Source organism: Rhamphochromis sp. 'chilingali' (assembly GCF_963969265.1).
Source record: "Rhamphochromis sp. 'chilingali' genome assembly, chromosome: 4".
Taxonomy (NCBI): domain Eukaryota; kingdom Metazoa; phylum Chordata; class Actinopteri; order Cichliformes; family Cichlidae; genus Rhamphochromis; species Rhamphochromis sp. 'chilingali'.
The window spans coordinates 18,266,480-18,281,973 of record NC_137948.1 but is presented as its reverse complement, the minus strand read 5'-3'; the positions used below and the strand labels follow the sequence as shown (position 1 = coordinate 18,281,973).

The following is a 15,494-nucleotide window of genomic DNA, read 5'->3' as shown; positions in this document are numbered from 1 at the left end:
ACAGCCATATGCAGCGCCTTGTGCGCCTCGCTCACCAACTGTTCCCCATCTAATCACTGGCTGTGAGGGGAATTTATTTTTTAGCAACAGAGACAATGAATCATCAATGGCATGGACACAATCCCTATTTTTGTGTGTGTGTTTTTCTATCCCCCAAATATCTTCAAATGTGTTTCTGAGCCATTTGATATCATGACTCCTTTTGAATTTCTCTTTTTTTTAATCTCAGAGTGAAGCAGAACAAGGTCACAAATTCTCTGTCGCTGCAATGCAGGGATGTAAAAATATATATCTCTGGCGCGCGTGTGTGTAAGGAAGTGTGTGCATGTATTCGCACACACACTCGCATGGACAAACTGTATCAGGTTGCTGTGGATGACTCCTGAGGCCTGCCTTTCAAAAGTTACCAGTTACTGATAAAATGTGTACTACACTTTACATGTCCTGCAGGATAGAAGCTGTGACAGCGAGTAGAGAGTGGACAGCCTCACAATACCGTGAATTATGAAAAATACAGAGTAGAAATGATGAGCCGTGCTACTCGAGGTCCACTTCAGAACAAATTAAACAAGGTGGCAACAGGTGGGATATGGGTGCAAAAGCTGCGATTAAAAGACAAAATATTTTCTGGTTGCAGCGAGGTTAAAATCTAAAAACAGATATCTGTGTATGAATATGCTGAATCTGTGGGCAAAGGACAGGACTTTTGGTCCTAAAAGCTGGTAAACAGTACATGTAGAGAGCAAATGAGGATTTGCATTTAGATTCTCAAAGCTACTATCTCTCGACTGATTTTGCTTTAGGAATAAGAAGCCACTGGTTTCCCAGACTGTAGCGAGAGACTGTTTAGCACACAGCAATTTCACCAACACTACAACCGAAAGATTGTCAGCCGTCACAATGCAAACACATATAAAACCGCTATGTATTTGTAAACTTTAACAGTGGCAGGTTCACAGTGTGACCTAACAAGTTTTAGATTAGCCTAATAGTTCTCACTCTGAGAGTCTGCAGAGGTAATCAAAGTGTAATTGAGCCTATTAAAAAAAGCGTCTTGAACACGAATACAGAGAATAATTTCCATGTTTCGCCTGATTGCAAATCAAATTCATTAGCTTGAAATAGCCCTTCCTCATGAGTTACATCACCAGCATGACATCTCCAGCATGTATCATAATCAAACATTTTCTGTCATTTGAATATAAACTGCTTTGTTGCTTGTAAACGAGTTTCACAAATCCAAAGATGAGCATCTTGCTGTGAGGCATCGGTGCCAACCGAGCCATCGCGTTGCTAAACGCTAAATTTTTATTCTGCCCTGTTCGTTTTAATTTTAGGGGATTTAGTTAAATAATATCAAATTTAACAAATTTAACAATTTAACAAAAAAAAAAAAGATCCTCAGGCTTCTCCAATCCTGGGTTATGGGAAGGCTGGAGCCTATCCGAGCTGTCACTGGGCAAGAGGTGAAACCAGGTAACCAGATAACCTCTACTCCTACAGCCAATGTTCATGTTTCCAGACTGAAAAGCAGAGTACCACGAAGAAAATCTGTGTCAAACCCAAAAAATTCTGGCTGTGAGGTAAAAGCGCCAACCACTGTACCACCATGCAACCGCCCAACATACAATTCCAAATCCCCCAAATGATTTTATTTCTTATTTATTGAGCCATGTTTTTCAAGTGCCACAGCCCCGAAAGCTAAATACACAAACACAGTGCTGCCGGACTCCACACTGAAAAGATGTAAGGCTCCGAATCTCTTTGAGCTGCAGCCTTTAATAAGAGAGTCCACAGGAGCTCCGTGTGATCCGGGCCCGCGAGGACCCCTGATGTGCAGGAGACATCAGACAGCTACCTGTGGAGTCTGAAGAGAGGGAGCGTGTATCACAGAGATCGCTTACATTTAAAATGTGAACAAGGGCAAAAGAGAAGATGACAATGACCTTTCATAGTTATGTTTTTGTTGTTGTTGTTTTTTACTGTGGCTGATTTGATTTTAAAATTAGTAAATAAGGACACACTCATCAGTCCTTGTTAACCTCTACAAATAGAGCATATTTGTAGAACTAAAGACCTAATTTGACAGACGGTGATGTAAAGAAGATTTCTAACATTTGTCAATAAGAGGACCAAATACCTCAGATGATCCCATATCCCCGGTAGCAACTAGCTAAAGCAAACCTGAGTACCACGGGGAAAAGCACAAGCTTGTCAATTTACTGTGCTGGTGATAGTCATGTAGTCATGTGTCTCAAACTTTCCTGTTTTTGTGTCGGCTGCTTTTCTTTTTCTTCTCCTTGTGATCTCCATATACTTTTTTATTCTTTGAGCGTCTCAGGAACATCTTTGTGTCCGTATGTTGTTATTTTTTTCTTGTCTGAGACTGTTCATGGTGGACACACAGCTACTGCTGCTTCCTTAAAAAAGGTAGGTTTACGTTTTTAAACGGGAAGAAGCAACAAAATTATTAGGTGTCTGAAAATAGCGAGCTAGCCTTGTGTGTGTGGGTGAAGACGCTGAGCAAAAGGCAGCTTAAACTGTAGGAAACTAGAGGGCATAATTTGTTATCAGCTCGCATTTGAACATGTTTGAATGAACACCTTAGCTCAGCCTGACAGCCAGATTAAATACTGCTGGAGGATACATTAAAGTCCACCCAAAAACACGTTCTCATAAATTCACAATGATGTTTAACCATCACACAGAGAAAAACATCATTTAAGTGAAATTTTAAAAGAATTCTTCTCTGACAGCGAGCCCCACATAGCAGATTTTCACTTTGTTACTTTTTTTTTCATTTAACATTTTTGGACAGACAGGGAATGTTGGGAAAGGGGGAAAAAGCTCACTGGCCAGGAGTCAACCCCCTGAAATCTCATCATCAGTGACTAACGCGATAGTTAATATTTAACTGTAAACCTGGTAATCAGAACATGAAACTTTAGTTTGAAACTTTGAAACTTATTCTCAATTTTTAAGCTAGTCAGTGTTTTTTTATAGGGTTAGGGTTGGTTTGCATCTAATGCAGAAGCAACAATCCACCCGGTTAAGTCCTAAGTACATGGTTATCAGGGCGCCCAGATGTTGAAATTTTATATAAAAAAACAAAAAAAGAATGAAACTTCCAGTTTTTCCTCACAAGTAAAACTTTTTGTTGTAAGTATAAGAAAAAATACTAAATATAATCTACATTTAAAACCAATTAAAGGGCCATACTGACTGACCAGAGCTCAACTACAGACCAGAAAATGTCAGTGAAATTTGGATGGCTGTAGGGGTGACAGGAAAGGCAGAAGGGGTGAGTACAAAGCTAAACTCATATTTAAATGTTCGAAGCAAAAAGAATACAGACAGCTGGGGCAGTGCCTTGATAATAATGGTTAATATTTACATGAAAATGTCAAAAAAGTGTTACTGACTTTTTCTTACACTAAATAGCACGCACTCAGTGACAACCAACCGAAGCACATCTGAGAGAGAGGTTAAGTATTAAGCAGTCATGTTATACTTCCAGATAAAACACTACCTGGGATACTTTTGTGTTTACATTTGACCACATTTGCTGTGTCACTGTATAAATTGCTGAGTCACTACCATTGTACTAAAATGATGCCGCTGTTGGCACCGTGATAGATTTCTGCTTTGAATTAGGTAGTCTGTCATCAGTGGCAGCAGCTCGCTAGAAAAAAAGGATTAATTTTGTTTGGGCTAATAAACGCTGCTGCCTCTGAGCTACAATTATCAATAAAATGTTCAATTTTCATCATATTTAAAATTAGCGCAAAATTATCTGAAATATGACGACATTACGTGATAAATATTGTGATATCGCTCTGAGGCTACGTCTGAACAGATGACTGAAAAGGGAACATGTTGTGAACTATTCTGTTTACAGCTTGAACATTGGTTTGCGTGTCCTTTCTCTGTATTTCAGTTAAGTATAGCCTCCCCAGTGTAATTCTTTTACTTCCTGTTTTATTTTGGTAATCACATGTCTCTTGTGATCTGTGCAGTTTTCTTCTTGTTTAAAGGAAGAAACTACTGTCACTGTCACCAAGTGCTTTCTCCTGGGGATCGTTGAATAATACTAGAGAATAACTATTATTAGAAGAAAAAATATCCAAAACATACATTTAGGTTTTTATTTTACAGTGCCTGTTATAAATTAAATTGTACTGCAACATCAATTAATACAAACTTTAAGCTGTTGCTTTTATATAAAGATATAATTTCCTGTTTTTCTCTACTTTAATGATTTATTGGTCGGTTGGAAAAATGTGCTTAAGAAGTCCCTTTGGTGTCTGGAAAAAGGCAATAAAAAACAATTTAGAAAATAATCAAGAGATTAACATAAATTATGTTAATCATTTCTTCCAATCAGAGCGCTTTAATTAAAATATTGACATGAGTATGGCGGTGCAGAAATAAACAGTCTTCATTAAGTTCTCACACACTGTATCGTCTCGAAAGTGAGCAGGAGCAGCAGAACCGGGAGCAGCGTTACAGATGTGAACCACTGTTTGCTGATCCAGTAAGCGAACAATACAATAAGTAAAAGGCCTTTTGAAATATTGATTGGTTATTTCTGTGGCATTTAAATCTCCCTTACAGCAATTAGCTATAAACAGGGCGCGGATAGAAATTGAATTCATGTCAAATATAAGTGATTCAGCTCTGAAACACATAAATCCTCCCTCCTTTCAATGTAGCTATAAATAGAAAACTAGGATCAACAGTTTTTAGCATGAGATGGGCAAAAGAGGGAGGAGGGGTGGGATGTGGAAAGCTTAAACATTACTTTCTGAGTCAACATTTTGTAACTGAGACATGTACTTGATACAGGTTTTCAGGAAAAATGGACGACAATCTTTGAGTGAGAGGTGGAAAAAGGAAAAAAAGAAGCATTAGCAATAGAAAGATATTTAAAAGACTGATGCAGTCTGTAGATAGATAGCATAGGCTGCATTTAAAAGATGAATACCAGTCACAGTGGCCTCACTCATTGTTAGTGAGTTCCTCATGTGAAGAACTGACCTAAGTTTATAAGCTGATGCCATCTTACTGGACTGAAACCAGATGTGATGATTGAGGGATGCTTTTGATTGATAAGCTATTAACATGTCAAGCTTATACAGCACAAAGCAACAGCAAAAAAAGGTAGGCCTGCCCTAAATTCATCCATCTATTCATCTTTGCTCAGGTACTGGTGTGCAGAAACTGATGCCTTGTTTTCTACTGACTTCTATACAATCAGACTTCATTTTGCACCCAGAGAAGATCGATGCAGGTCTGAGGTTCTTTCAGACCTGGAAGCTTCATCTATAATAAATCTGTGTTTTGTAGAAGGCAAACAGGCCTTCCCATCCCATCATTGCTACTAAAGTGTGTTAGACTCACAGACTGTAAATAAAAGATGGCGACCACCACGATGTCACCCATTGGTTAGTGAGGTCCAGTTATAAAGCCTCAAGCTGAGCTCCTGTACTAACACCGTACAGATGTTTTTAGTTCTTTACTTGGTGAATAGAAACAGAAGGATGGGGACAGCTACTGTATGCCCTAAAACAAGTCCTCCTCCTTTTGGACTCTAATAGGGCCTTGTTACGACTGCTGTGCTAATGTTGTATGCAAATCTAAGTGTGCAGGTGCCTTTCCATCATTGGTGGTTCTGGAGGATGGGGAATGCGGATTGGCTCATTTCCTGGAGATAACATATTTGATGATGCTGCCATGGATGACCAGTGGATTCATCCTCGGCGCACCCAAACTAGCAGACCCTTTTGTTACTTGCCGGTGCTGTTACTTTATACTGGAGTATGTAGGGGTGGACTTTAATGTAACAACCACCCAATTTACTTTTTTCGGTATACCGAAGAAAGTAGAGGCGGCTGCTTGACTTGACTGAGATGGATGCCTTCCTCAAACCATGATCCAAAGCGCGCAAGACTGAAATCCTGTGCAGTGTCGCGAGATTTAACATTGCTATATTATTGAACATGATATGAACAATTTAATCCACCCTCTCTGTATATCATGTAGTTTCTACACTATATAGTTACACTTCAGGGGGCAGGGATAGCTCAGTAGGTAGAGTGGTGGCCCCATGATCGGAAGGTCGGGGGTTCGATTCCCCTGAACAACTACCCTGAGGTACCCCTGAGCAAGGTACCGTCCCTACACACGGCGCCCAGTGGCTGCCCACTGCTTCACTGAGTGAATGGGTTAAATGCAGAGAGGGATTTTCCCCACGGGGACCAATAAAGTACTCTTTCTTTCACTTTAAAGCATGAGGCAATTGTGTTAAATACACGCAAGCTGCTTACATAAATCCAACTTTTTTCAGTGTAGATGGGCCATAACAGAACTAAAATGAACATCATGTTATATTAAAAAAACAGCATTGATAATATAACCGTTTGTAGATCAAGTTAGCTTATGACTGTATTCCTGTAGACTTCAGAGGGTTGCTTGAAGCAGGTTTAACGTTTTATAGGAGACTCACTGAATACCTGGAATTCTACAATTTCAGATCACAAGTTTTATTGCAGGATATCACAAGAATTTTATTTATATGTTTCTTGTTTTGCTCTTTTTCCCTTTTTTTATGTTGCAAATCAGGTTATCATGTGTGATATTGCCCAAAAGGGTATATTTACCTTTAATATTAAATGTAAACTTCTTTCAGTTGTTTCCTTTTCACAAAGGGTCACAGTCAGGCAGATTTTTTACACCAGATCAAACCCTCTTGTGGATTTGCATTTCCACCAGGTCTCAAACTGTGGAAGTTTATATGTTAGACAGATGTGTAAACTGGAACGCTATGAAGCCCCGTCTTTTACATATGTTACAAAAAAGAAGTCCAGTTCCTCAGACTCAGTCTGTCAGTCAGAACTGCCCACCAAGTACATTAAAACATCAGTATGATGTTGGCAAAAAATGCTCCCAGCTGGACCTCATGGTGGGAACCATCTTTATTTACAGTCTATAACTCTAGCCCTCTTCAGTGGCGAGGATTCCCAGAAGCACAATGCAATGGCTTGTTTGCCATCTAATAAACACAGATTTATTAGACAGACACTTTTATTGTGCATATTAAGAAATGTAATAATGGTGCTCTCCTGCTGCAGGACAAAAAACAGGAAGGAAAAAATACTTTAACCTCCTAGGACCTGGCATCCACATATGTGGACATCACATTTTGGGTTAATACAGAATTTTGCTCTACAAGGGCCTGATATCCACTTATGAGGACATTATACTGCTACTGTTCTCTCACAATTTTAAATGAATATCCTCAAAAATAAGGTAAAAAAAAAGAAATCTGGTAATTCTTTGTTTTTACATTCATCGGGCCCCAATGTGACCAAATATCAAAGAGAAAGTAAAAATGCATGCCGTGGAAGAGTTCTGGTCTTAGGAGGTTAAAGGTAAAAGAAAACGAGAGGAGCACGCTTGCCTCGCGTGCACAGGAAGCAGCAGTGACTTTTTTGGGCTGAATTTTACTGAATGCTCAAAAGAATGGCATGCAGCGAGCCCACAGCCGTGAAGGAAAATGTCTTGTCAGACTGCATAAAAGCACACTCACTACAAAATATTTATCATGTCTTACATCATATCTACCGGTGAGGAATTTGTAACAGCACAGGGATTTGAGAGAATTTTGAATGCCAGCCCTCACACACACACACACACACACACACACACACACACACACACACACACACACACACACACACACACACACACAATAAAGAACATCACTTTCTCTGCACACACAAATAAGCCCCTTAGCGCCTCATCCAGAAACCACTTGGAGCACATTTTCTCATTACCCCAGTGTTCCTGTCCTCTCTGTCAGGCAGGAAACAATGGATGGCCTCTAGAGCTCTGTGCGCTTGTGCGTGCATTTGCTTATTTGTCTAGGTTTCCATGTTGGAGTAACTGCAGCCTGTGTGTGTGTGTGTGTGTGTGAGAGGTCAAGCAGCCCCTAAACAAATTTGTGAGCGTGACTCACCGGGATCTCCCATCTCCGTCCATCAGCGCTGACAGGATGCCATGCTAATCCAGCATGCATGCAGCCCACTGTGGCCTGTAGCTATATAGGAGTTCATAGAGACATATGGCCTTATTATTGCTTTTGTCTCTTGGGATGAGTGAATGGAAGAGTTGGAATTATGCATATGCAGTGTGTGTGTGCGCTTGTTTAAGTATGTGTGTTCTAGACCCCTGCTAGCCCCTGGAGTCACCATCAGGATCCAGTGGTCCAAATTCTCTAGCTTCACTCAGTCAAATGGGGAAAAATGGAACGGATGGCTGGAAAACACACAGTATCAACACACATGCAGCACACACCCACACAAACAGAGCACGGCAACATCCCAGGTGTGTGCCCGAAGGATGATTGAGAGCTAACCCTGGGTCTGATAGCGTCCTTTGGAAACTGAAATATTCATGGCCGTGGCGCTATTGTTATCTCTGTCCTGTTGGTGGCTTAAACCTCGATGGCACGCATAAGTGCTCCACATATAAAAACAACAACAACCCAGAAACAAGGGTAAAGACAAGACCCAAATTTGCAGTAATACATCAACCTCAGCCTGGAGATTAATGCAGTAGTGGCAAGGGAGGTTGCCTAATATCTCCCTGTTTCTTCGCAATCCTGAAATTCAAACTGACAGTGAAAAAAAAAAAACAAATAAAAAAACAGAGAAGGAGAGAGAGAGAGAGAGGCAGACAGGTGAGTAGTTTTGTAAGGCTAAAGCACCGCTTTTATTAGAGGAGATGTCCTCAGGAGTCCTTAGTTTTTATTAAAATAAGCCCTAAGGAGCACTTAAATGTCACACTATACCAACACATCTGTGTTTACATGCGTGTTTCTGTGTGCGAGTGATAACCCCACTGTTGTTCTATGGATCTCTTTTTTTCCATTAATCCGGCAGTCCCCGAGCATTCAATTAGCTGTGGAATCTGTGATCAACGTGAACACTAAAAGCATGCCCCATGAAGTTAAATGGGGATTAATTATTGAATACCAATGCTCCGTCTTGTTCTGTAATGTGCCAAAAAAGCAAAACAAGGAAGTTCAGAGGAAGAAGGAGAGGGGGGCGAGAAGGATGTTTTTCTTTAAAGATGGCTGTGAGTTAAGATAAAGATAAGAAGGGAGTTAATGTTTCTGTTCATCTTTTTTAAGTTTTTATTGGCCATTAAAACAAATTCTGGCTCTCCCGAAGGAAACGTCTCTGCTTTGTTCAATGTCTGTGCGTGTTTTTTTGTGCCCACGTTGTATTTCATGTGTGGGGTCGCACATTTTCTAGATTTGTAATAGTAGTTTTTCCAACCAAAAACCAGATGGCTGCTTTGGCTTTGATATAATTAATTTAAAAACATATTTTACTTCTAAAGGCATTTTCTTGTAACACACCATGTCCATTGGCTGCAAATATAAATTTTAAGCTTTATAAAATTAGGTGAAAGAAGCTTATTGTTTTTTTTTCAGTAAGGGAGATTATCTTTACTGGATGGTGCTCGTATTAAAACAATGTCTGAACACCAATATATGTTGATTTTGCAGCTGGTTTTCACTCAAGACTCTTCATGTACATTGTAAATACTGATTGGAATCACTCAGTGCTGGATTTATGAGAATGGCAGATAGAAGCTAAATGTCTTATACTCCACACACAGCCAAATTTGTTTTTTCTTAACCGAACCAAACAATAACGGAAAACCAAAAGTGGAAAAAGAAAATAGATGTTCCACTTGTACACTACATCCATGTGACTGCATGGCAGGTGAAATGAAAAGGAGAGTGATTGTGGAGCAATAACAAGATAAAACAAGTTGTTGATTTTTCATATTTGTCTCCTCTTGTTTTCCACCCAGCTTCTGCCTCTGTTGTTGTCTTGATATGCACGTATTTCTTAAAGCTTTCAAGACAACTGGTGCTAAAAAAATATGATGGAAAAGCAAACCAGTTTGTCTCAAGGGGCAACTGGCAGCCTCCTAACCCACTGATTTGTGTCCTACCCCACCTAGCTACTGCTGTACCACCTGCTCACCTGTCAGCCTCTTTGTTCTCACATGACACAGTGGATCTGCCTCCATCTCACCCTATCCCTAGCATCTCCCTCTGTCACACCAGCTCTCTGCATGGTGTGCTTCAGTACAGCCATGAACCTCCTCTGTGGTCTTCCTCATTTCCTGCTGCCTGGCAGCTCCATGTTCAACTTCATTTGGCCAATATATCCACTAACCCTCCTCTGCACATGTCCAAACCATCTCAACCTTACTTCTCTAACTTTGTCTCCAAACTGCTCAACCTGATATGTCCCTCTGTTGTAATCATTTCAAATGAGTATCATATCCAATGAATATCTTAACATCTTCAACTCTGCAGGCTTCAGCGTGGCCTCCTGCGTTTTTTGTTAGCAGCTCTTTCTCCAAACCATTTACCATAGCAGGTAAATAGCAACCTTTCCTTTCACTCTTGCTGCTATCCTTCTGGCACACCTGACACTCATCGTCACTCATCCCACCCTACCTGCACTCTCTACATCACCTCTCCTGTGCACTGTCCATGCCTTCCAATAGAAGTCATGGACAGTGGGAATCTTGCTTATGCTAACATTCATTCGTCTTCTCTCCAGAGCATACTGCCACCTCTCCAGACTCTCTTTCACCTGCTCCTTACTCTTACCGCAGGTCACAATGTAGTCTGTGAATATGATCATCCATGAAGACTCCTGTCTGTCTCTGCTAATCAGTCCATCAAAATGTCCAAATAATATCAAAAATGAGTAAAACCAAGAAAACGATTATTGCAAGCTCCATGTAAAAATCTTAAAAATTAACCTTGAAAACATTAAACCTCTCCACATGAAGTAGCTGCTACTGAAAGACACTTATCTTTGGATAAACACCAGCAAACACTTTTATTACAGCCACACAGAAAATGCTAACCCGACATGCTTTATTGGGAAGTTGTCCGTGGCAGGTGGTTGGAGGTATCCTCTATCACCCTCTACCACAGGCTAACTTCAAAGAACAAGATCAATGAACACAGGCCACAAAGAAAAACGAGCCACAATCTGAGAAGCTTTAGGAGCTAGGAAAGCAGTAAGTGTAGTAAACAATGTAGCTCATGTGTTTTTAGACAATGAACGTCCCGCAGAGGTAGCTGACTGCCTGGATTCTCTCGTGATGAAGATTATAGGTTCTCAAGAATCACGCCGCTTTGCAAGGTAAGCACAGTATTGCATTGCAGGTCTGGTTCATTAGACCGGGACATTCAGAGTTGAGGGGTTTGATTTCTTTACACATTTCACCATGTATGCACATCATCCAGCCAACTCACTTCAGTATTTCCTTGGAGTGTCCGGTGTTTGAGCTCTTCTTGTCAGGTGTCCCGAGGCAGCTTGACTTCTGCATGGTGTGTGGCCCTCGATCCAGTATCATGGTAGAGGTTGCCGTAGCAATGACAGCCACTGCATCGCGTACCCTGGCCTCGATGTTGTAGTCCCATTCGTCATATGACACTGAGATAAGCCCTGGGAGAGATAGTGAGAGAGCAAAGGAGAGAGAAATGAGGTGAGAGAAAGGGATGTATGGAAAGAGAGAGGGAAAAAAGAAAGATGAAAGGAAGAGAGAGAGACAGTAGTATGAGAAAAACAGGCGAGCTGAGTGCTGTGAAAATTAGCCAGAGGGTGCAAGATATACAAAAATAAAAGCATTTTAGAGAAGGTGAAAAAAAAGAGACAAAAGGGAGACAAAACTCAGAAGGAATGTCTAAAATGTTGAAAACAATATTGAAAAGGTGAAAAAAAGAAAGAAAAAGAAAGAGCTAAATATGAGCATCAGTTGAGACTACGGTCACTCCTGAGCTCACTTTGTTATGCTTGGTTTTCCAAGCATGAGAAACCGCTGGCTATCACACGTCAACATCCATTTCTTGCACACAGAAACAACTGCGTTTTCAGGTCATTTTTCATGGCTGGTTAGGATTATGTGTGTCATTTGAAACCTGGGCTGCAAATCTATTGGGAAAAAAGAGAAAAGCCAAAACACCATTTTTAGCCAGCCTAAAAATGGTGTTTCTGCTGGTTTCAAACATATGTTAAAATCTGATTTTTCACCTGCTCAGGCAAATGGAAATACGGTAATAAATTAACTGTAGTTGAAATAAATGGCTTTAAACATGCTCAGTGAGTGGAAGGGCTCTAGGGAGAGCCACTGCAAAAAGGACCTGAATCCCTGGAGAAATACTTTGAAACCATCACTGGGAATTTTGGTAACAATGGGGCCAGACTTCAGCTTATTAGTAAAACAATAGCTACAATATAAAACTAATGTGTGTTTAGTCATGATTTATCACTTATTCATGAAAAATCAGTGGATTCAAAACGATAACACACGATAAAATTAATTTCCAAGCACATTATGAACTCAGTTCACAAAAATCAGCGTGTACCTAATCACTGACTGCCACTGGTGTGGTGCAAATACAGCAGGAGAACATTTGCATATATGCAAACAGGCCCATCTGTCAATTGTGCCCACATTTTGTTACAAAGTCTTATGAGAACCTACCACAGAATAAAGCAACATTGCAGACATTTCAGCATCTTGATGTCAGCTTGGTAAATGGAAATGCAAAAACCGAGACCACAGTCCTTCAGTGTGTAGTAGACTGTGTAAATTCAAAGCACATTACATTTATACAAAGCTCAGGAGAGAGTCCTCTCACAGGACAGACAAGATGTTATGAGACTGCAGTGGAGCCTTAACAATACACTTCAGACCTCATTGATCTGGTTTAAAGGAACAAAGAAATTTTTATGAACATTGACAGTTAGTGAGGCAGAATAAAACGATGAATGGCCAGTATAAAATATGATGCAGCACAGGAATAGCCGTCCAAAGACCCCACGATGAAGAGCGTCATGGGAAGGGGCAGGCCGGGTTATCCTTTGTCTTTTCTTTTCTAACACGTCCTCGAATTTCAGGCAAAGTGGTGCGCGCCACCTTTAGGTGGGGTATTGTCGTCTAGTCAGTCCTTTCCACTACTTCTCAGATTAAATGCAATCAACTCAGCAGTATTTGAAGGCAGCAGATTTATCTGGCAGCAGATCTTCACCACACTGTCTTAACCTCTGTGGTGGTACACTGCAAAAACTGGCTATCTAAATATATTAAAACAAACATTTATTTGAGAAGATCCAGACTATAATCAAGTGGTGTATAAGTGTGTGAAATGTTACTAAGAGGTCTTGAAACAAGATTTCTAGCTGGAAATGTCATCTCAAACAACTACTTTTAGAATTTATATACTAAATAAGAAGTAAAAGACATATATTCTCAAAACGAGATTAATAATCCTATTCCCTGTGCTCATGCTTAACATATCACTCTCAAAACAAAATCTAAAAGACTTTTTGGCTGGATATAAGATTGTAAGACTTGGTTAGACAGACAGATTTCTGCAGTGTAATCAGACTCTCCTTGTTGGAAATCAGGAACCTGTTTTCCAAGTAACTCAATACTGTTGCTCCGTCTCTTCTAGTTAACTCACTCCTCGTTTAAATTCCTATCTTTGTTTCCCATCTGACGTTTCGTGGAGGTCAGCGTTGTCTCCAGCCCCGGCTACTGCTCAGTCACACCCTGCATTGGAAGGATTCGCAAAACCCTACTTCCATCAGAAAACCTCCTTTCTGGACCAGAAGCTCGCGAGTAAAACTGTTTCCATTACTCACTCCACAATCATACCTGTGCAGCTCTTCTCCTTCTCAGATAATCTTCTCCTCTCCTCTCCTCCCCTTCACAGAACTTCTGGCCGCTTATCTCTGCTCAGACCCAGCTCCACGTTTCGGTGCATTACTTGCTGTATTTTCAATAAAGCTTTCGAACTGCATTCTGGTGTTTCCACTCTGAATTACATGGCAGAATACTACGCACGAGCCAAGCTATGACGCAATCAAGCCTTCCCATTATTTCCAAACTATATGTGAAAAATGTAGTTCATTGAATGCACTCTGATGCATAAATACTAAATCCTTGCCCAGCAAACCTGTCGGCTGTGAGCGTAAAACCCCCACTCAGCGCTGCCACATACGCCTGGGGATGCGAACTGGCAGCTCAGTCACTCAGAACTTCCCCCTCAGAGATGTTGGCAACATTTCTTTGGCCCGTGCCGACAACGCGGAATGGATTATTGCTCAACAGTTTCTTGAAAAACTGATCAGAATTCATGGAAAATAAACACAGATAAATTAAATCTGTTTAACACGTGTTAATCTGGAAGTTTAGAAATCTTAGGAAACATAAAGAATGAAAAGTTCAGCCCCGCTTCATCGCAAGTGTCCTCCTGACTCGACTAACTCTAGAAACGAAACTCTAAACAGTAGAAATCTACTAATATTACAAGAAGAGAGAGAACGAGGTGGATCTTTCACTCAGGTTAAAGCATCACGATAAATATCCTGTGTGATACTAAAATAAATACATTCTATTTTTAATGGGCTGCATTAAAATACACCTTGAAACTGAAGTATTATGCTTTCCCTTGCTCACGTTGGAAATGCTCATATTAAATATGGCCAAAGTTTCAAATAACGAGGTCAAGTGCAAATAATCCATGTGAGCTGAGAGCTTATGTGTCAGACTGCTCGAGTTTTTCAGACTCTTTCTACTGCAGCATGTGCATGGTGCCAAAGAGATGGGATATTTTTCATTTGGTCATGTCGGTAACATGAGGGGACAGCCAATCAGAAGAAAGATGATTTAAAGGGTGAACAGCTGAAACAGCTTGCTTCTTAAAGAGGATAAATCGAGGCACAATATGAAAAAAAAAAAAAGGGTTTTATCTATGAATCACACAAAATCTTTTCAAATGTGGCTCGATCAGCGTTCAGGAATAAAATTATGTTGCTGCAAATCAATCTAATAGGTCCATTTCAACCATATGACACATAAACCTAAAATTTAAAATCTTGACAGACTTTCTTCTGCTCTGGTGTCTGGGTGTACCTGTGGGGAAGACTGAGGGAACGTGGTCTGCATCACCAGCCACAAGCGAGGGCACAATCCAGGTGAAGCCGTAACCTGTGAGGCCCACAGAATGAGCCACTTCAAAAATAGTGGTAGCCTCTTCCTTTGTGCAGTAGAGCAGAATGACAGGGCTCTGCAGTTTCTTTAGCTGGTTCTGAATCTTGAGGTCGCCATCATCCACGGACATATCCAGTAGGAGGACTTCTTCTAGCTCCCAGCCTACAAAGCTGTTCTCGATGGTGCTGCGGACCTGGAGAGAAAGCAGGAGATTGTTTGAAGACGCGTGGGCTGCACACATGCAGTGTAGTTGTGAAGGAGATATACTGGAACAAAACTGACTGAGATGTCTCCTCCTCCAACCTCGAGACTGCCAAACAGTTAGTCTCTACACATCTCCTGGGAGGAGGAAGCCATGGTCGATTAGGTAAAAAAAAGATTAGGTAATCTCC

At 40.7% G+C, this 15,494-nt stretch overlaps 1 protein-coding gene across 1 annotated transcript in view; it reads right to left on the bottom strand.

Moving 5' to 3' along the window:
• The window catches only part of grin2bb (glutamate receptor, ionotropic, N-methyl D-aspartate 2B-b), a gene marked incomplete at its 3' end in the record, with an annotated part of 120,945 nt that overhangs the window by 49,840 nt on the left and 55,611 nt on the right, over window positions 1-15,494 (bottom strand). Inside the window, exons 3-4 of the mRNA XM_080880876.1 lie at window positions 15,025-15,295; window positions 11,357-11,549 (exon numbers count right to left, since the gene is read on the bottom strand). Coding sequence (XP_080737002.1) covers window positions 11,357-11,549; window positions 15,025-15,295 — 464 coding nt within the window. The remainder of the gene's footprint in view (window positions 1-11,356; window positions 11,550-15,024; window positions 15,296-15,494) is intronic.